Consider the following 20534-nt stretch of genomic DNA (forward strand, 5'->3'; position numbering starts at 1 on the left):
ATGAAAAGTGCACAGTCTCTTCTCAATCAGTCCCTTCCCTCTGTCCCTGAGTATGGCACCAGCCAGTGAGAAAAGAAATAGTCACTGGCAAGAAATCTGCCAGAACATTCTACAATGATGTTTTCCCTACTATGTTTTGGAGAATGTTCTTAATATTTTGACTTTTTATTTCCTTTGAATTTCTACTAAAGGACTTGCAATCTGACATCAGCTTGGAGATTAAAGTTTATAAATAATATTAAACTATAAACTAATCTGAAATGGACCTAGGTCAAGTCATTAAGAATTCAATTATGGGGTCAAGGTAGAAGAACACATCAAAACATCTGTTTACCCAACAGCAACAGAAAAGAAACACATGGAAAGATTTCTAAGTCATGCTAATTGAAAGATTTTCCAAGTGTTCTTTTTAGGAACTTGGTTCAAACTGTAGGTCAACATTTACCATTGGGTCGTCAGGTTGGTACTAACTTCAGGATTTCTACCCAAATTTACGTACCACTGCCACCATTAGATAAAATATGTTTACTTACATTTACTGGAAACTTTTAGAGGCCATAAATGAAAGCCAGTGCCAACTCTAGGAAGCGGAAGATAACCAAAAATAGCATATTTCTCTTCTTTAAAAATTATTATTAAATTCAAGCTGGATACTTTGTCTGAAGGCCAAAACTGACAGCTACCCTCATCTTGTTAAAAATGCATGTAAGTGTTACAAGATGTCACAGCATCAGACTAAGCCTTTTTAGAAAGATTGGAGGTAAACTGAAAGGTTAATAAACTCATTATATAATTCACTGTTATTTAATGCCATGCTTGTGTACCATGTAAAATCATTTCAAACACTAAATCACGGTCGCTAACCCACTCTGAGGGAAACGAGTTCTTCTCCAACATGATAAAGGCATGTACCTGGGTCATTCTCAGCATGGGTCTTGTCTTAAAAAGTACAAGACCCCAGCATTCAAACAAGGTATTCACAGCTTTCTCTTCCAAAAATGACAACTCATGAGGGAAAGGGGAAGAGAAATGAGTCATCATCTCAAACCTGAGCAACATGAGAAATGACATTTTCCACATTTTGTCCAAATTGTTATTTAAACAAATGAGACTGGTGTAGGGACACAGAGAGGAATGAGGAGTATTAAGGAAGGTAAAGAGGTGGCTGGCCACTTATTTTCTATTCCTAAAAGAAATCAATGAAAATAATGAGTGGTCTTTGAAAGTAAAAAAAAATGGGGGAGAATCTGAATTTCATTTAGGAACGAAGAACCTACTCTACACAGTCCAAAAGCTAATATTTGATAAGCATTTCTGCCTGTAACAATGCTCTGCCATTTAAGGAAAAGAAAAAAGAAAAAAAAAAACAAACCCAAAAGACCAAATACCCAATTAACTTAGGACAGCAAGTAGGACTTACTGGTAGTGAACCCAGGATGGCCCAAGAGTTTTCTTGAATTGAGCAAGTCCTACGATATCAATATAAATGAGCTCAACGATCCTGTCTCCTACAGTTGGGCAGCCAGACCGGTTTCCTACAACCTTCTTCATTATCCTAGAAAGAGGGACAGGAGAGAGGGAAGAAAGGAAAGAAAAATAATAATTTATTTCAAGATACGACACTTAGCAACATTAATAGGCAAACATCCCAAGAATGTTGTCGGGGAGGAGGGCATGGTCTGTCCCAATCTGCTGCCTATCCAGATTCTGCCCACCCATCAAGGCCTATCCAGAGTCCTGCTTCAGAGTCTGGCACAAGTAAATGGTGGCTCATGCATGTGCACGCACACACACACACACTTTGAAACCTAGGAAGACCTGGGTCTGAATCTATCTACCTCCACTAGCTGCTGTGAGATCTTAGACAAGTCACTAACCTCTCTGGTCTTTCCTCCTAAGAAACAACAACAAAAAAAGCAACCTTCCCACAAAACAGGATTTGCGACAGAAAAGATAGTAAGAAAGCAACCTGTCAGAGATTCTTCAGGTGCTTAAATGAGATTTTAAAAAGAGAAGTGCCTCATGTATCGCAGATACTCAGTGGCTACTGCTTCCCCTCACAGAAACTGCTCTCGTTACCCTACTGACCTCCTAAAGGTCTTCAATTTCTAGCCGCTACGATACAGAGTTCTATACTGTCTTGTGTGGTTTCCTAATTTTTTCTATGTCAAATTTTTCCTTCTGACTAGACTCTATTATAGAACCGGTACTACCCTTCCTTCCATCTACCCATCTCCTCACCCATCCATACAACCCCACCCCTGCACCCAGAGAGAGCCGACATACGTGATTGTATGCCAACTTCACGTGTGGGAGTTAAAAACTGCTCACCGAACCACACTGCCGCTCACCCAGAAATCGGTACTCACTGACGCCTCTTATCCTTGCCTGCACTCCATAACCATCCTTCACCAAATTCTGGCTATCCCCCTTTGAAGGACGAGTCCTAGAAGCAGGACTCTGTTCCGTAACTCCGTGCTGCCACTCCTTTAGGTACCCTGCTCCTCAGCTCGCTTGACCCTCAGAAAATACCAGGTTCTGTACAACCAATTGCTTCCCAAGAATTTGAAAGTATTTCTACACAAGGCCAGATAGTAAATACTTTCACCTTTGCAGGCCACATGTCCTCTGCCTCAACTACACAACTCTGCCCTTGGAGAACAAAGGCAGTCACAGCAATTCATCCGTAATGGGTGTGGCTATGTTCCTATGGGAGTTTTGTAACAAAAACACACAGAAGACTGCATCGAGCCCGCAGTGCCAGGTGTGTGGACCCTTGGTCGACCCTGTTTTTGTTGGTTCCCACACTGGTCTGCACACTGGAATTATCCAGAGGCATCGAGATACTTAGTGTGTCCTGTGTCCTATTCTCGAAGGCTGTGATTTAATTAGTCTGGCATATGATCTGGGCACTGGGAGGCCCCAAAGATCCCCCATGATGGTAATGTGCAGGCATGTTCTGCCCTCTGTGGCTTCCATAACTGTCTTCTTAAATAAAACACATCTAGCTCTCTTACCAGTACTCAAAGCACTCCATAGACATCTTGACCAACAAGGTAAGTCTCTGCCTGGTAGTCCCCTAATATGCCTTTTCTGACCATCCCTAGAGTTCCCAGTTTTCCACTCATTCACCCACTCACTCATTCCCAGATTCAACCCTTCACTGGTTTGCTCAGTCCCAAGTCACAAGCACCCACTGGGTGCTAGGCACTATTCTAGGTGCCACACACACCACAGTGAGCAACAATCACTATTTCTGTACTCCCTTGGCTTACATTCTAGCAGTCATGCTTCAATTACTACTAATCACATTGCAATTAGTGTAATTATTACGCAATGTATTAGCTGTAATTACCAGAAGATTGGCATTTCCTTGAACGCATGCTGGTCATCTCTGTCTGTCCCGTTTTACCAAGAACCCGTGCCCAGAAAGCACTGAGAGAATGACTGCTAAATGTGTGGATGCCTCGACTTCACAGGCTATGTACACAGTGTGTTTTAAAGCAAGCAGGGGGCAGCGTGCTGAAGGGACACGGGCAGTGTTTAGGGGTTCAGAAGACCTTGGATTTATCTGGATCCAAAAAGAGCAATCTAATACAGTGGTCAAGAACACAGGCTTTGAGGTCCGACACAGAACTCTCACATGTTTTCTACGTATTCTTAAGCAACTCAGTTTCCTCATCATTAAAATGCAGTAAGCAACAGCACTTACTTCCGAGTTTGTGTAAACAGTACGTAAAATGTGCAGTGTCCAACGAACGGTAGGTGCTCACCAAAAGTTAGGTGTTCATAGCCTCCATCTATGCTGTGGTTATCCTAACTGCTGACACTCTTGCTGTAACTAATGCCCTGATCACAGTTTTAGCATGTAGAAACCGTTTAAAAAATGACAGTTGATATTACTGCTTTCATCTCAACACTGCCACTTATCAGCTATGTGGACCTTGGCCCCTAACACAAGTGACCTCTCTGGGCATCAATGTCTTGGACAGGAAAGTAGGAGCGGAGGATGGGTTGGAGGGGACATATTTTGTTTTAAATACCCTTCTATCTCTAGAATGTTCACTCGAGGTATTTCTTCTGGAACGTTTGGCATATGGCAACATGAACACTTGGCTGCTGGGAACAAAGTCTCTATGGGCAGTTATCCAAAAGGAGTGAAGGGGCGCAGAGCATTCGTGCCTAGCCAGCTGTGTCAATCTATAGGAGTTTACGAGAGGGCTAGAACCGAAAGCAGATTTCAGGGAATCAGAAAAGCCAGGTAGAGTTAACAGACTCAGGCTGGAAAGCTGGCTTTACTGAAAGAGGATTGGCTCAGGGCTTTCAAGAAACTCATTCTATCCAAATTAAATTATAAACAGGAACTTGCCCTGTTTTAAGATTTGGGAGGCTTGCAGTTGAGTAGGGAAGGGTATGAATTTCAGCAGGAGACAGGGAATTAGCAAAGTCAATAATGTTTTGTGCTGCACATGTTGGAAGCACCTGTAATAGCAAAGAATAAGCTCCTTAGTTTGAAATTTCTGGCATTCATTTATGAAGCCTCTGGAGCCTGCAGCTACAATGAAAACATATTATCCTTTTCACAGTGTATGTATTTAGCTCCTGAAAATAATCTTCTTATCTCCTGTTTAGTGAATTATCACTTTCATTTTCCTCCACAAGAAATTACACACTAATAGAGGGCTTTAAGAGTTTACAATTTCTTTTTTGTATTCTGATTTTAAAATTGAAAAGTAATCTCCTTACTCCTTGAGCTCAGCCAGTGAAGCTGAAATCCTAATGTCATGGCCCAGTAAGTACAGAGATGTAATTAAATCACTCCACTGAACTAATTCACCGAGAGGGCCACCACTGAAAGCTGTCTCTGCTATCTTAAATCCAGATTCCTTAGTCAGGAGTCCCAGGTGAACGAGGACCTGAAAAAAACAAAACAAAAAAAAAAACAAAGGAGAGGCATTTATTGATTCCCACTGAACCAAGTACAAACTCCACAGTAACACACCAAAAGCAATCAACCAAATCTAAAGTGATGTTTATGTTCTCACATAACCTCATCCTGGCCTAGATTTTTCCAGAAGGTACAAAGAAATGGAAGGAAACAGAGTCACTACCACACCCCGTTATGGCTCTGAACATGACAGATGGACACTCTTTTTAGAAAGCAGGATACATTTGGGAAATTAGACTTAAAGGCAAGTAAGCGAAGGCAATAAAATATCATTTAACAATACTGGGTGTTTCTTCCCCACAGCTGGAATATTTTTAAGGTTTTAATGCAAAAAATTTCAAACATATCCAAAATCAGACATGGTAGCACAGTCGATTCCAAGGCACTCATCACGTAAATTTCACAATTATTAACTCAGGACAAATCTTAATGTACACCCCTCATTTTCTCCCAACCCCTCTAGCTGATGTTGGAGCAAATCCTAGAGATCATACCCTTCCATCTGCAAATACTTCAGTTTGTATCTCTAAAAGAAACAGACCTTCAGTTAAAAAACACAAGCATAACATCACTTTCGCCCCTAAAACAGTTATTCATTCCTTAATATCATTCACTATCCAGTTAGTGTTTACGCCTCCTCCAAGCGTAGTCGTTCCAGGCAGAAGTCAAATAAAGTGCGTTAAGTCTAAGTGTCTCATTTATTTCTTAGGCTTCTTTAGCACCAGCCTTTGGGGTTGGGGAGAGTTTTATTTGTCCAAGACACAAAAAGACATTTGTCCAAGGTTGTATTTCCAGTAGAGTCTCTCACACTTCGGGTTTTGCTGATTGTGTAACAGATTCTTCTACCCCTTGTATTTATAGTAAACTAGTAATTAGATCCACAGGCATGATTCAGTTCATATTTGATGTTTTTGGCAATGCTACTTCATAGGCGGTGCTGTATGCTTCCTTTCCCTAGTGGGAACAATGTCTAGGATCTCTGGTGATGTTGGGAGCTACTGATGATCACTAAATAGAGGCCTTCAGATCCATCAGGAGTTACAAAATGGTGATATTTTATTATTCCTTCTGCTTTTATTAGCTGGAATGCTTCTACAAAGAGAAATTACCCCCCACCCCCATCAATTATTTGGCTTTGCTGAAGTACAGTTTATAGAGAAAAAGCCTGGTAAATATTTGACTCTTGCTCTTTATTTATCAGTTTTCCAAATAACAAATTTGTTCGTTAGCCTACTCCAATGACCGTCAAGGAGGCTTTTACACAGTCACAGATAGAAGTTATCTTTATGGATTATCAAATTGTCCCATCTTGCCAATGGAAGGCTGTTCAAGTTGGCTTCTAAGTTCTTCTGACAGGATTCTAGTAGTCTTTGAGAGTGCCTTTGCTCTCCACTATGACATATGTTTGCAGCTCAACATGTACAACTTCTAAGACCTTAACCAACCATTTTTCCAAGAACCTCTTATACCATTGAGTGGAAATGGCATCTAAAGATCAAGGTCTGGTGCTTAAGGGGACTCTAGTTAATCACTGTCTGTAGCCCTTTTCACTGGACATAGCTGGAAATTTATTTCTCCTCCAGGATAAAACAAATCATAAATTCACACTGGTACTTCCCATTCAAACTCAGGATTACAGTAACTTTGCATAACATTATCCATCTTACATATGTTATTTTGTCTCTCCCAGACGGAAAATCCCACTTCTCGAGGATACTAACATAAGTACTTTGCTTTATTCCAATATGCAGAAGGGATTCAGAATGAGAATATCTACACCACCACCTACTACATGTAAACTCAGTAAAACTTCTCAAGATATTTGGCCATTTTTTTGTCCTTTGTGATATACCATCAGAAATGCTGAAAAGTCTGTGTTCTAGTCCCTAAGAACAGTTCTTTGTGTGTTGACTGTAAAACTGGATATGTAGTCAGTTCATATCTTCTTTGTAATTTTTAGATAATTTTTTTGCAATTCAACTTTATTTTATACTATGTCAAGTGACTCTAGTATCAAAGCTACAGAGAAAGATATATTTACATAAGTCTAGTTTCTACACCCCTTGTCTCCACACTATTTCCTCTTTCCCCGTATTTGACTCTTTTTATTGTGATTAGCATAAAATTTAATATTTTAACCATTGTTAAGTGTACAGTGGCATTAAGTACATCCACAATGTTATGCAACCATCTCCTTTATTTTTAATTTCATGGTCTATCCTATTTTTAAAAATATGAGCAAGCATAAATGTGTATTATATATACATCATGTGTGTGTACATGCACATATCTTTATGTATACGTGTATGTGTATGTGTGTGTGTATAAATTCTCTCTTCCTTTTAAAAATAATGTTCACTGTTCTCCATGTCTTATTTATTGACTTGACAATATACCCTAAAGATTATTGCATAGGATTCTGTAAAAATACTGTATTTCTTCTTACAGCCCCCCTGGATTTTTGACCTCATACTCCTCTACAGAGGACTATCTGGGGCCTGAGCTTTTGGACCTTCTGTCTCATAAACTCAAGGGATTTAGCAAAAATGGAACCACTGAACTGTGACTTAGGGTTTTGCAAGCTCATCCTCCCCATTTCCTTTTTTTTTTTTTGAGGATATCAAAGTAGTCAAATTAGGAACACCAAAGTCTTTTTTAATTAATTTTTAGATGTGGGTACACTAAAGACTGTGTAATTTGCTCTGTTGTTTGTCATCCAAACAGTTACTCTAAAGCCAAGGCCATTTAACCTCTACCTTATAGGGTATAAAATGTTTGGTGCTCAGGGTTATTCCCAGAGGTTTTCTAAGCAAATCCCCTTGAAGTTCAAACAGATCGGTTCCAGTTTAATCGACAGTATCTCTCCCTCAAGAATACAAGGAGAAGCACCAATTCAACATAGCAGCAACGGAACTCAGCAGTTGCCCAAAGCCCAGAAGTGACAAACAGCACGACCAGGAGATTGCCATGACGATGTGACAACAAGCTCTCCAAGGCTGTCTGTAGGTAAAGCCAAGAGGGTTAGGCTCCCCGATGCCACGGGGACAGAGCGTCAGGGCGGTTCAAAGGAAACTCTCACAGGCAGATACCCTGCTTGGCTTCACCCGAGAAGCGTGTGTGCTGGTCCCTGCTAAGCAGGATTACTGTCACGGGGGAAAGGGAAGCCCAAAGAAGGCCGTACCAGACACTGAGCAGATTCACCCTAAGGGAGTGTCATTTGAGACATGACATTTCTCTTAGTCTTGTTTCCAAGCAAAATCGAATTTTAAAAGAAAACTGGCATCTAACCGAACTGAATTCCTCAGAAACTCACTTTCTTCCGCTTTCTCTTTTCAAGATTCTGCTTTTCTGCCAGGGACTTGATAGCTTGGATCCACGCATCAGCCATTCGCCGGATCCGGAGTCTCATCCACCGGAATTCTTCATGCTTTTTCATCATGCTGTAGAGAATATTAAAATCCGTACGAATTTCCGCCTAGAAACAGAAATTTAATAAAAATGAACAGAAGATAAAAAGTCAGAAGGCAGAATGGTTGTCATGATGTGACATTTGAAAACTTGAAAGAGCTAGTCAATTAAATACAGGGTTTCAGAAGTGAGGCTTGTCTGCTGCAGAGCTTTACTTCAAGGACCCAGGATTACAAATTAAAGTAAAGGCCCCTGACTGCTCATCTGTTGTATGGGACACCATTAAAAAATGAGAAATTGAGAAAGGCCCAGCACAGTCACCGCAAAGCCCAGAGTTACATTAAAGTGCATTTTTTTTTTTTTTTTGCAATGAGTATGCTCGATGTACCTTGAAATTCTCTGCACCCGAATTTATTGCCACTTGGATCTACTGCAAGGCAGCAGACTCCTGGAAAAGTAAAGTCAGTTCTTAACAGGCTGCTTGGCATTGTGTAGTTTGCCAAAAAGCCTTCATCTGCCCACAGAGTTAAGCAGGGAAATAAATGCTCATCTTCCAGTTTTGTCCCCATCTCAAACAAACAAAAGCTCATTATTTTCTAAGGAATTTAAAAGCCAGCAATACCATTTTCCTACCGTAGCTCAACAGAATTTAAAACCCAGGCCAGAATAATTTAAAAGCCAGGAAGAACACTTTTCTAATGTACCTGAGTACAACCAGTGATCAGAATAACAGAAAAACAGCAGCATTCTTATTTATTTTTCGTAACATCAAGAACATGCTAACTCCATCCCCCAACAGTCACATGCTTTGTTCTCAACACTCACCTGATCCCTCCTTGACCCAACCTTCTCCCAAGATTCCCACGGCCTACAGCATGGGTCAGCACACTGTGGCTGGGGGAGTCAGATCCTCCAGGTGCCTGTTTTGGTATAGAAAGTTCTGCGAAAACATGGCCATACCTGCTCATTTACATCCTGTCTATAGCTGCCCTCTGCACTCAAGGTCAGAACTGAGCAGTTCCAACAGAGACCTTATGGCCTGGCCTGGGAAGATGAAAATATTCACTCTCTGGCCTTTTACAGAAAAGGGCTGCTGACCCTTGGTCTAAAGAATAAAGACATGAGCTTTTAGTGTGGCACAGAAAACCTTTCATGGTCCCTACTGATCTTTCCCATCTCATCTTCCACCAAAGCTCATCCAATACCCTATGGCCTTGCCCACTGAACTGTGCTCTACTCCCTGAAAACACCAAACTCTGGTACGGGCACCTTTCCCCCTGCACATCAGACACATCTTTCTCCTCTCCTTCATCTACTGTGAACTCACTCATCATTTGAAATTCAGCTCCAGTATCATCATCTCTTTGCAAACTCTCCTAACCCCTGCAGGCTGAGATCACCGCTTTCTCATTCATTCCCACTGGCCTATAGTTCAGCTTCTATGCAGGTGTGGTCACAACTTTCACCCATCACTCTCATGAGATCGCTGAGTACACCTCCACGTCTGGCATCAGGTCTCACTCCTCTCAGGAGCCTGTCACTCAGGATCCCCCCCCCCAGAGAATTGCTTGAGAAACAGATACTACTGGTGAACTGATTCGAGCCCCCAAATTTCCACAGGCCTGCTGATAGAAGTTCTTCTGTTTACCGTGATTTCAGGTTATAGTGGGCCTGTCTAGCCAACTCTGAAGGTATCCCTTGGCACAGAACCAAATCACAAGCCTAGTTTCCAAAAATCACTCACCAGTGAATTATGATCAGCTTCTTCATAGGGATTTTTGGCTCTCCAAGGTAAATGAGGACACCAATTTTCAACCTGAAAAATATACAAGAGACACTAAGTCTGCTGGTTCATCTGTAAACCATATAATGTCCATACTAAGCACCAAGTACCATTCCCAGCACACAATACCACTACATTTAAGGGGTTGTTCCTGCTATTAGGCTTTCATGCTTTCAGCAAGCAGCATAGATGCAGGGAACCTCTCACATGGAGGAACAACCATAGCAAAGGTCTCAAGGAGCCCACAGCTACACTTTCTATCTGTCCTTCAAAGTACTTCGTGCTGCAGACTCCTTCATCTGGTAAGCCTCATGTGTCTGTCTACACCAGATGGAGAGCAGTGGGGGAGGTCTCCCAGCAAAAAGGTAAAAGACAGAGATTGCAGGAGAATGAGAAGGGAAGGACAGACATGCTCTATTATCTGCTGCAGCATGTCTGGAAAGGAAACTGCATGGCGTTTGAGCTACAGAGCTCCCTCATTCATCTCAGAATCAGGAAAGCAGCTCATCGTTTAAGGCTAATTGATCAAGACTTCCCCTCATTTTCTGGCTGTTCACTTCACACTAGTTCATCTCAAAGAAGAAGATGGTAAAAACTATCGGAAAAGAGATAAAAGGAAAAAGGAGGAAAAAAAAACCCTCAGCAATCTTGCGAGAGCCACTCTAGAAGATGGATTGTTCTGTCAATGCACAGAAGTTTAAAGAGTTGAGGGGAAGAGCAAAACCGCCCAATTTTACAGGAATTCCTTCAAAAAGGTTACCGAACAAAATTAGGCAAAAAAAAAAAAAAAAAAAAAAATCACAGTTTCTAGTAAAAGAAAGAAGAAAGCTGCAGTGACGAATATTGTTGGCCTCTTTGTTAAAACTGGCCATACGATGATGCCAAGCTACCAGATCCCCTGTGTACACATAGGTGAGGACATCATTAAAGGTAGCTGATGAACGGTCACCGAAACTATCTTTTTCTGCATTCTTTCTCTAGCTAGCTGCGCCTACGGTAATACACAGAGCATGCGGAAGGGGGAGAGCCTTGGAGGGCCACGGCCTCCTCCGCCAGGAACGCGGATTCCGTCGAGATGGTTTGCCCATCATCTTGGGGAGCATTTTCAAACACACACAGCAGTTTCCCTCATCTGGAAATTGCGCTTAATGCCAGGTAATTTTGACTATGACCAAAATAACTGCGTGATTTGCATAAAGCCATCCGCCTGTGCAAATGATGAGAAAGCAATAAATGGAGGGCAGCAAAGCTTGGGGGAGGGCAGAATCCCTAGATAGGAAAAGACCAATATTCTCTCTCTCTTTTTTTTCTGGTGGAGTAAAATTAGACTTTACCATATTTGTGAATGACTTCAGAGACTCAAAAGGACTCCCCAGGAGGAAAGCTGAAATGGTTTCTACTCATAAAAAACGAAAATACTGACTTGTCTTGGATGGCTGTGCCTAATTACAGAGCCCTTGCAGCAGTATCACGGTGAGAAGCAATATCTGGGGCTCCACACATGTGAGAAATGAGGGAAAACCAGTGGAAAAGCAGCCTACAAGCAGATGAAGCCTCAGCTGGTCCCAGCAGCAGTGCAAACATCTGCACCTTGGAATCTCAGGCCAGCGTGAATTATCTACTTCCAATTAAATTCTTGCAAATGGACTAAATAAAACATTGCTATAAGGCATATTTATAACATGAAGGCTTCCGATGGGCTAGAAACACTGTGAGACCTTCAACCCCACACAAAATGGATGAGGAGAAGCAAGCAGGGTATAGATCTGAAGTCAGCCTCACACTAAATTAAGTAACGACGTGTTCACAGCCACACGTCAGGATAAAGAATTTCCCCACAAATAGCCTAATCGGGAAAGATGAAACAAGACCGTGCATAAAGAAAGTCCATCAAACGGAGAGACATGAGCAAGATGAGATATTGACAAAGAAAAGTACATTCCCTCCTTGCTCTTCTGCCCTCAAAAGAACCTCCCAAAATTCACTCAGATGAAAATACTGTCCGGGGGGATCTTCTAAAATAGGACTTCCCTACAGAATACTCAGGACTTTAATTCCTCTTTGAAAGTGATCATTTATCTCAGTTCTTGTTACTCTAAATCACTGGATAATACTTTGCAAGGTTTCAAGGGCATCGCTGAAAGTACAGAAAACAGAGTCAGTGCATTTTAGCTTTTTAGCAAGAAATCTTCCTGTTATATATTCACTTATAATGGAGGAAAAAGCAATTATGAACATTTCTGACACTGAATGAAGATGGTGGTTTTTAAGGTTGCTGTTTTTGTACGCAGTGACAGGATGACTGGCTAACAAAATAATTAAATTATACATAAACCAATTTCTCCATGGGAAGGGGGTGGGGAACTAAACCATTTTTTTTTCCTGAAACCTCAGAGGATTACCAAGATTGGAACAAAGCCAGTACTGGCAATAACTCCAAGTACTGAAACAAACAGCCCGCAAATGAGCAACATTTTCCTAAATAAGAGTGTCATTAATAACACTCAGGGAAAGTCTTGCTTAAGACTAGTAATTCAACCTCCTAATCCTTAATTTTGTTTTCTGCCTGATCTACCTAGGGCCATTTAATGAGTCCAACTGCCCCCCCTGCCCTGCAAAGCAAACCCCCAAGAAAGCTGGACCCTACAATGAGCCCAGTGCCTTCCTGCTCTGGAAGGTCTTCTAGTTCAAATTATTCTTACCATGTCTTCCCTGCTTCTTAGAACGCTCATGGCCTACATTGGCCTGTTGCCTTCTATGTCCATGCCTTTGGCCACAATTTTCCAACTGCGACCCTTGGCACTCTCCCTGGGACAGGATTTTGTATTTGACCCGGGTGCAGGCACCATGGACCGTCCCACTGTCCACACCCACCCCTGTCCAGCTCCTGGGAGTTGGGGGGCCCTGCCTCAAGACCTCTGCCAGGGAAGGAACTGGATAGTTTTCAAATAGTCTGCAAATCACCATAGTACATCTACACACTGAAAACACCTGAGTTCATGGGAACACACACGCAATAATCAACAGAGGAGCCAAACCATGACTCAATCTTCCATTTGAAGGCAAAACTCCTTTCCCAGAACCCATCTTTTTAGCACACAATCCTCAGGCCACAAAGTGAAGAGGCAAGAAAAACAGAAAAAAACCCAGCCAGGCTAGAACTTTGTAACATTACCACATGTTCCATGCAGAGAGACCTATAAATCACCTTTCTGGAATAAGGAGATATAAAATTAACCTCCCAATGATTTAAACTTCTTTGATCTGAGAAGGTTTTGCAGCTTAACCATGAGCATGTGAGTCCTAACAAAGTCCCAAAACAACTCATATAGGTCACACTTCCAAGGTCTGTACAATGGACAATTCGTTATATTTCAGAAAAAAACAAACCACTGGTTGATACATATACAGCTCAAGTTAGAATTTAAAGAAGGCAAAGAAGTAATAAAATCATAGCAAAAACTAGTAGGAGGTTTAAAATCTATATGCACAAATTTATATGCGACTGGTACAACTTTATAGTAACATTCTACTCTTCGGAAAGAATAATGATCAGGTACTGTCGTGGCCTCTTCTCTCATGATTAATGTGAAGTGTTTGGCTCTAATGGATCACTAACATATAGAATTTTATGCTGTATTTTTCAGATAGTAAATGCAATCAAAACTCAATGAGAAAAATCTATAAGAAAGGTGAGCTTATCTCTGGATGATGGTATTATGGGTGCTTTTCATTTTCTTCTTTATGCTAATCTGCACATTATGATTTTTTACAACAAATGTTTATTAATAGAGTAATTTCTAAAGGAGTTACCTTACATAAGCATATAGTCACTTACTGAAGGCTTACAGTAAGTCAGGATCTCTGGGAAAAAAAAAAAAACAAATGAGCTTGCATGCATTATATCATTTAATCCCCTGAAGAGCCATGCGACATGGGTACCATCACCAGGGTCAAGGCTCCAAGGGGATGGGAACTTGCCAAGGTAAGCTCACTAGTGAGCTGCAGGGCTGGGTGACAACTGGGGTCTATTGCTCCCCTGACCAGAACATGTCAGAGCCTCCCTTAAAGGCCAAGCTTAGTGAGGGACAGACAACTGCGGAGTAGGGAAAGCACACTGAATCTGGAATCGGCTAAAATGGACTCTGTGCTCAGCTCTACCAACAACTAGGTATATAAACTTAAATCATTTAGCTTTTAAGTTTTCTCATTTACCAAATGAAGGCATTGGCTCAGCTGACCTTTTCCTTTTTTTTTTTCCCCCCAACAAAGTTTTAATTTATTTGGGGGCGGGGGGAGAATATGAATGAGCAACCAGCAGGGGGAGTAGCAGTTGTAGAGGGAGAAGCAGACTCCCTGCTGAGTAGGGAGTGAGATGCGGAGCTCAATCCCAGAACCCTGAGATCATGACCTGAGCTGAAGGCAAATGCTTAACCGGCTGAGCCATCCAGGCTCCCCTTAGATGACTCCAAGATCTGAAAAAGACAACACTCCCTCATCCTATGCAGGCTAGTTGGTTATATATCAAAAAGATACAACTGACTATATATCTATTCATTTAATACACTGATTAGTCATACGAATATAGATACATATACCTCCATACATGTATTCGTCATACTGATGATAACTTTGAATGACTTTACTCATGGAGGTATATGCTTAAAAAAAAAAAGGCCTTCTCTACCCTGCTCTGTCTCCCCCCCACCCCCCTTTCTCAAGTCTCAAAAAGCCAATGCAAATGGTAAAAGATGTCTACCCATCACTGTGTGGTTCAGCTCTCTAGACTGGTCCTCTGCACCAAACACCTGAGCTGATAAATATTCGGGCCAAATTGTTTGTTAGGAAATGGCTGTGTATGGTGGGCACAGTGAGGGAGACTAAGGATAAAAATTAAAGCTACACTGTATGAGGAGCCAAGCAGTAGGATAAGCACCTGACACACATAACCTCACTTGGTCTTCAAACAATCCCCTGGGAAAGGCCACTTATCATGCCGGATGAGGACACAGCACGGGGAGGACACACGGCTGAGGAATGATATGCCATCTGTTCCCTTAATCACCACGTGATGCGCATGGAACCCAGACCTTTGTGTCCCGTGGTCTCGCCAGCACAGTCCACTCTTCAGTATTGGAGTATAATTGCCTAAAGCTTCTATAGAAAATCCTTCAAAACAAGTCTGCTTTGCTCCTACTGTGTGGCAGTGCTGTAAGGACAATGAAAGGAGTAAGAACTCCCTGCTGGCAACTTCTGCCCCCAACGTCTGTTCTATGCAGCAAGCATGACTGTTTTCAAGCCAAAACTGGACCACATCCTACACTAACTCAAACCCTTTAGAGGTTTTCTCCTTGCACTTAGAATTAAGCCTGGAATTTATATCAAGATCCTACAGAATGGGACCTGAACCCTGGATGCCTCACTCACCCTGCCCTCCATACAAGACCCTCCTTCCAACTCCAAACAGAATATCCTTACCTCACAAGGGCGGCCCGATATGTGTGTGTAGGGGTGTGTGTGTGTGTGTGTGTGTGTGTATGTGTGAAAAAGGACAGCAAGTTCAACTAGAAGTTCAGATAAATAATCTTTTTTTTTTTTTAGTATAAGTATGTTCCATGCAGTGTTTGTCACCTACTTATAGTTTAAAGAAACTGTCTACCAGAAATTCAAATATCATTGGGTATTTTACGTGGGAACCCTCCATCTCAGAGCTTCTACATTTGTTATTCTTTCTCCCCGAAATACTCTTCCTTCCAGAGGGTTCTCATGTGTGACTCCCTTACCACTACACTATGCTCTAACTTCTCCTCAGAGAAGCCTTCCCTGACCTACTTACCTGGCTGCTCTGTATCCTAACTCTACTTTCCCCCCCGCTCAGAACACTTAGTACTTGTGGAAATGATTCTGTGTCCCGTGTGAATGATATTCTTCAAGAACAGAAATTTCAATTTGCCTGCTCGGGGCTCTATCCTCCGCCCTGAGAACAGTGTCTGGCATATAGTAGGGACTCAGCTCATTACTGGAGTGGTAAATGAATGGTTCAAGGACATGACTTGAGCACTAAAGATATTCACGATGATCCTCTTTTCTACTTATGTGGCCCTTACCCGCCATCGTCATTTCATGAGAACCTTCTGACAACACACTGAGGTGGGCAAGGCAGGCTCTCCCTCCATCTCACTGAAGAGAAACCAGGTGGAAAGCTCTAGGCCACATAGGTAGCTGTATCCAGACACACATTATGGAGCCTCCTGTGTATTCTCTAATACTGTACATGACTGCCCCCTACCAAGGCAGGCAGGAATATTATAACCAGAGAGTTCTGGACCAAACGTGTGACAGAGAGAGCCAATGGCTGGTGCAATCCAACACTGTTCTCTGGGGGCTAGGGAAGGGGCAGAATTTCAACAAAAGCTACAATAAGTATTCCACATATCAAAAACCAGTCAGGTGCTGATGGCAGGATGTCACAGAGTCTCAAAAATCCATCCCAAATCACCACAGGGGAAGCAGTGTCCATCTTCCCTCTCACAGGGAAGACAGCAAATGAATTCCTCTGTAGCCAAGCACACAGGGATGCACGGAGATGCTTTCCTATAACCAGCTCTCCCTGGGCACACATCCTACTGAGAATGCCACAGTGGCAATGCTGGCCCCATTGGGCCGCATCTACACTTCGATAGCCAAAGGCACCCAATTTATAGAGGTAGTCACATTCTAGACACAGGGGACAGAGTGCCTCTTCGGTGTTATTATGTAATTTTGCCTCAAGCATAGATGCAGGCAAATAATGCTCAAGTGACAATGAGAATAAAAGATGGGCAAGAAAGCTGTGCCTTCTAATATAATTGGCTCATTCCATTCTCTTAGTCCCTCCAATGTCTTATAGACCTAATATGAAAGAGCGTTACATTAAATTACGAATAAGTGCTCGAAATACCCCTGGCTTCAAACTTAATGTTTTAGCAGATTTTAATGTTATGAATTTCACAACATTTTTCTCAAGGTTAGAAAGGTGATAGCTGGGAGCAGTTACTCAGAACAAACAAAAATCTATCACCTATTTTTTTGAAAGTGCTCTAAACAGGATATTTTATTAAATAAATATGTATGCCAGACACCATTATATCTGTGAACAAAACAGAGAAAAATCTCCCTGGAGATTAGTTTTCTTGAACTTGATTTTATTGTTGGATATTGATAGCCACCCCAGGACCTTTGCACTTATTGTTGTCATTGCCCATTAAATACCCCTGCCAGACATCTATACTTCTTACTCTCTTGCTTTCTTCAAACTCAGGCTCCAGTATCATCCTCTCATCTTCTCAGTAGGGCATTTCCCAACTACTTTATCTAAAACTGACACCATCATTCGTCATAAGTGCTTCTTAGTACCCTCTTCTATTTTATTTTTCTCCATGGTGCTTAACACAATCTAAGAAATATACATTTTACTATTGTTTTTGTCTGTCTCCCCCTACAAAACAAAACCTAAATGAGGAAAGCTCATCTTTCCATTCATTGTTACATCCCCCAGCACTCAGCAAAACCCAAGAACAATGAAGGCTTCTGGCACCCAGACTGTGGTCTCCCACTGAGAGGAACTGGTGGTCCTCAGACAAATGGTCAATTCCAGGTCTAGGGTAGAAACTGTGTCGGGGAACCTGGAAGATTTTGTCATACCAGATAGGTAAAAACCATTCAAAACTGTCCGGGTCATGTCGAAGGGATCCAGAAGACAACTGGCATTTTGAGAACTGGTAAGAAACTAATTGGAGTAGATTGAACGTAACAAATATGTTTCGATTGATGAGTTCATAATGATAAAACCAAGAAGCATACAAACAAACAAATAAAGCACTGGTCACCAGTTGAAGACGCTAGGAAACCAACAGAGAAACAGGGTTCCTATATGAGCAGTCTCTCATGGAAACTAAATACAGATGAAGAGTCACTTCTCTTCATGAAAGTATTCATAAGGGGTTGGCTAGTTGGCTCAGTTGGTGGAGGGTGACTCTTGATCTCAGGGTCATGAGTTCGAGCCCCACAGTGAGGGTAGAGATTACTTAAAAATAAAATTAAAGAAAAAATAGTCTATTAAGAAGGGATCCCTAATGAATCAAAGAACCCAGGCATGGGTCATCGACAGCTGCTAACATCATAAAAACAGAGACACTGGGCATTGTGTGCCTCCTGACAGAAGCAGACAATACCATGAAGAAGTTTTGCAAAAAAAATACTAAGCCTGACTCTGATCAAGTCGCAGATCTAACTATCAATTTACAGGAAACAAAGAGTAATACAAGGATCATCATCAGAATTCAGAGTATAACAACCTATCTAAGGAAATGAAGACGTTCTTCCAAAAAAGACAAAACATAAAGGGAAGAACGAGATGGAAGGGAAACTAACATTAAGAAGAGACTTAAGAGACACCAACAATTTCAGTATATGATCTTTACTTGAAACCCAGTTCAAATAAATAAACTTTAATTTATAAGACTGCCTAGAAAATGCGAACGCTCATCAGGTATTTTATGATCTTAAGGAATTATGTTAATTTTAGATATAAGATGGTATTATCAGTTACACTGGGAGTAGGTACAGGATTTCAAGGAGTCTTAAAGATACAGAAACATTTGCGGATCCTAAGACCTTTGGAATTTGCTTCAACACAATGGGCCAGAGGAGTAATTGAAAAGATCTTGGCCATGAACTGGCAATTGTTGCATCTCATCATGGGCCCATAACGAGTTTGTCATACTCTTCTTTAACATAGGTCTAAAATTTTCCACATTAAAAAAGTTCAAAACATAAAAATGTTGCAGCTCTTTCATTGGCATGCAGTAGGAATTGTAAGAGACAGTATCTAAAAGTTTGCAAAACATACGTTGGAGATGACGACATGGAAGCCCTGTCCGCCACATGCATTTCAAGGAGCCAAGAGGTGCCTTGCTGGTGTGGGGTTTGGCAAGTCCTGTCATTTGCCCTTCTCATGTGTGTTTAAGATTTTATTTACTTATTTGATAGGGACACAGCGAGAGAGGGACCAGAAGCAGGGGAGCAGGAGAAGGAGAAGCAGGCCTTCTGCTGAGCAGGGAGCCCCATGTGAGGCTCAATCCCAGGACCCTGGGATCATGGCCTGAGCCAAAGGCAGACACTTAACAACTGAGCCACCCAGGTGCCCCGCCCTTCTCATGTTTGTAAGGTGGCAGCCAGAACAAGAAGGATAAGTACCCATGATGTAGTATGTGACACTCACAAACGGGAGGGGCCACCAAGAAGATAAATTTGGAGACAGGAGGGTCTGAATGGATGGAACCAATAGATCAGTTAGCGGTACCAATACACTCAGGACTGTTTAAAAAAAAATCCATTTCCTAAGAATGCATTAGAACTCAGGTAATAAAAGCAAGGCACACCCACCGATGAAAAAGCTACAAGAAAAGGCTGAACTCAAAAAGTAGCAAAACAGGATCATTAATCTCTGCTACCTCCTTTACTGCCCAGAAATGATTATCTCACAGAAAGGGAATTCCCAATCTCAAATGGCTAGACCTTTCCAAAGTATGTGTTGGTATTCTCAGGCAACAGTCGAGGGATATTTTTAAAATACTCCCTGACCTGTCCCAAAATGTTAGTTATGTTTTTTTCATTCAGGTTTTCTCTTGCTACCGAAACAGTCAATTCTTCATTGCTGCCCACTCTGACAAATTAGTCTACGCAACACCATTTCCAAGTTATCTCTAGCAGCCAACACAGCCCATAAATCCAAATCATTGTACTGGTTATTAGGATTTCATTTCATGCTCGCATTCACAAACATTTAAGCTTTCAACCTTTGCTGTTGGGCATTAATCTTGGCATTAATCAAGGGATTAAGTACGCTGAATTTAAACTCAAGGTTAATAGCATGCTCAGCCAATATTAGTTTTACATATTGCCAAGGGAAAACAGAAAGAGACAAAGACCTTTATGCCTGTTGTTCCTGAAATATAAGACACAGATTGATGAGGAAGGCAGGAAATTGCCTCCTTTGTTCCTTCACGAGGGTGTCTCACACACACGCACATAAGCACACGCACTCGTTTGTCCAATCCAAACTGGCGTCTGAAGCAACAGCTTGTATATATCCTAAGTTCCGGCAATCGATTGCTGGGCAATTTGCTTATTTTCCAGCAACTATACGTGCAACGGAAGCAGAAGTGTTTAAAAAAAAAAAAAGCACAAACAAATGAAGAAGTCTAGAAGGGCATGGAGAGTTGCTCAAGTAATTGGGTAAAGAGATAAAAATGTGTGGGTGTCCGGTATGTCACCACCATCTACCAGTGTAATAGCAACAGGGGGAAAGAAATTTATTCTAAGTTTCATAAAATCTGTTAGCGGGAAAAGGCT

General features: G+C 41.7%; 1 protein-coding gene across 2 annotated transcripts in view; it reads right to left on the bottom strand.

Moving 5' to 3' along the window:
- MGAT5 (alpha-1,6-mannosylglycoprotein 6-beta-N-acetylglucosaminyltransferase) overlaps positions 1–20534 on the bottom strand; it is a 340000-nt gene that overhangs the window by 112182 nt on the left and 207284 nt on the right. For both annotated transcript variants that reach the window (XM_032856183.1, XM_032856182.1), the window contains 4 exons: positions 10101–10172; positions 8262–8423; positions 4747–4916; positions 1421–1555 (listed from right to left, as the gene is read on the bottom strand). In XM_032856183.1, the coding sequence (XP_032712074.1) occupies positions 1421–1555; positions 4747–4916; positions 8262–8423; positions 10101–10172 (539 nt within the window). The remainder of the gene's footprint in view (positions 1–1420; positions 1556–4746; positions 4917–8261; positions 8424–10100; positions 10173–20534) is intronic.

The sequence above is a fragment of the Lontra canadensis genome, unplaced genomic scaffold (genome assembly GCF_010015895.1).
Source record: "Lontra canadensis isolate GAN:19392208 unplaced genomic scaffold, GSC_riverotter_1.0 scaffold11, whole genome shotgun sequence".
Taxonomy (NCBI): domain Eukaryota; kingdom Metazoa; phylum Chordata; class Mammalia; order Carnivora; family Mustelidae; genus Lontra; species Lontra canadensis.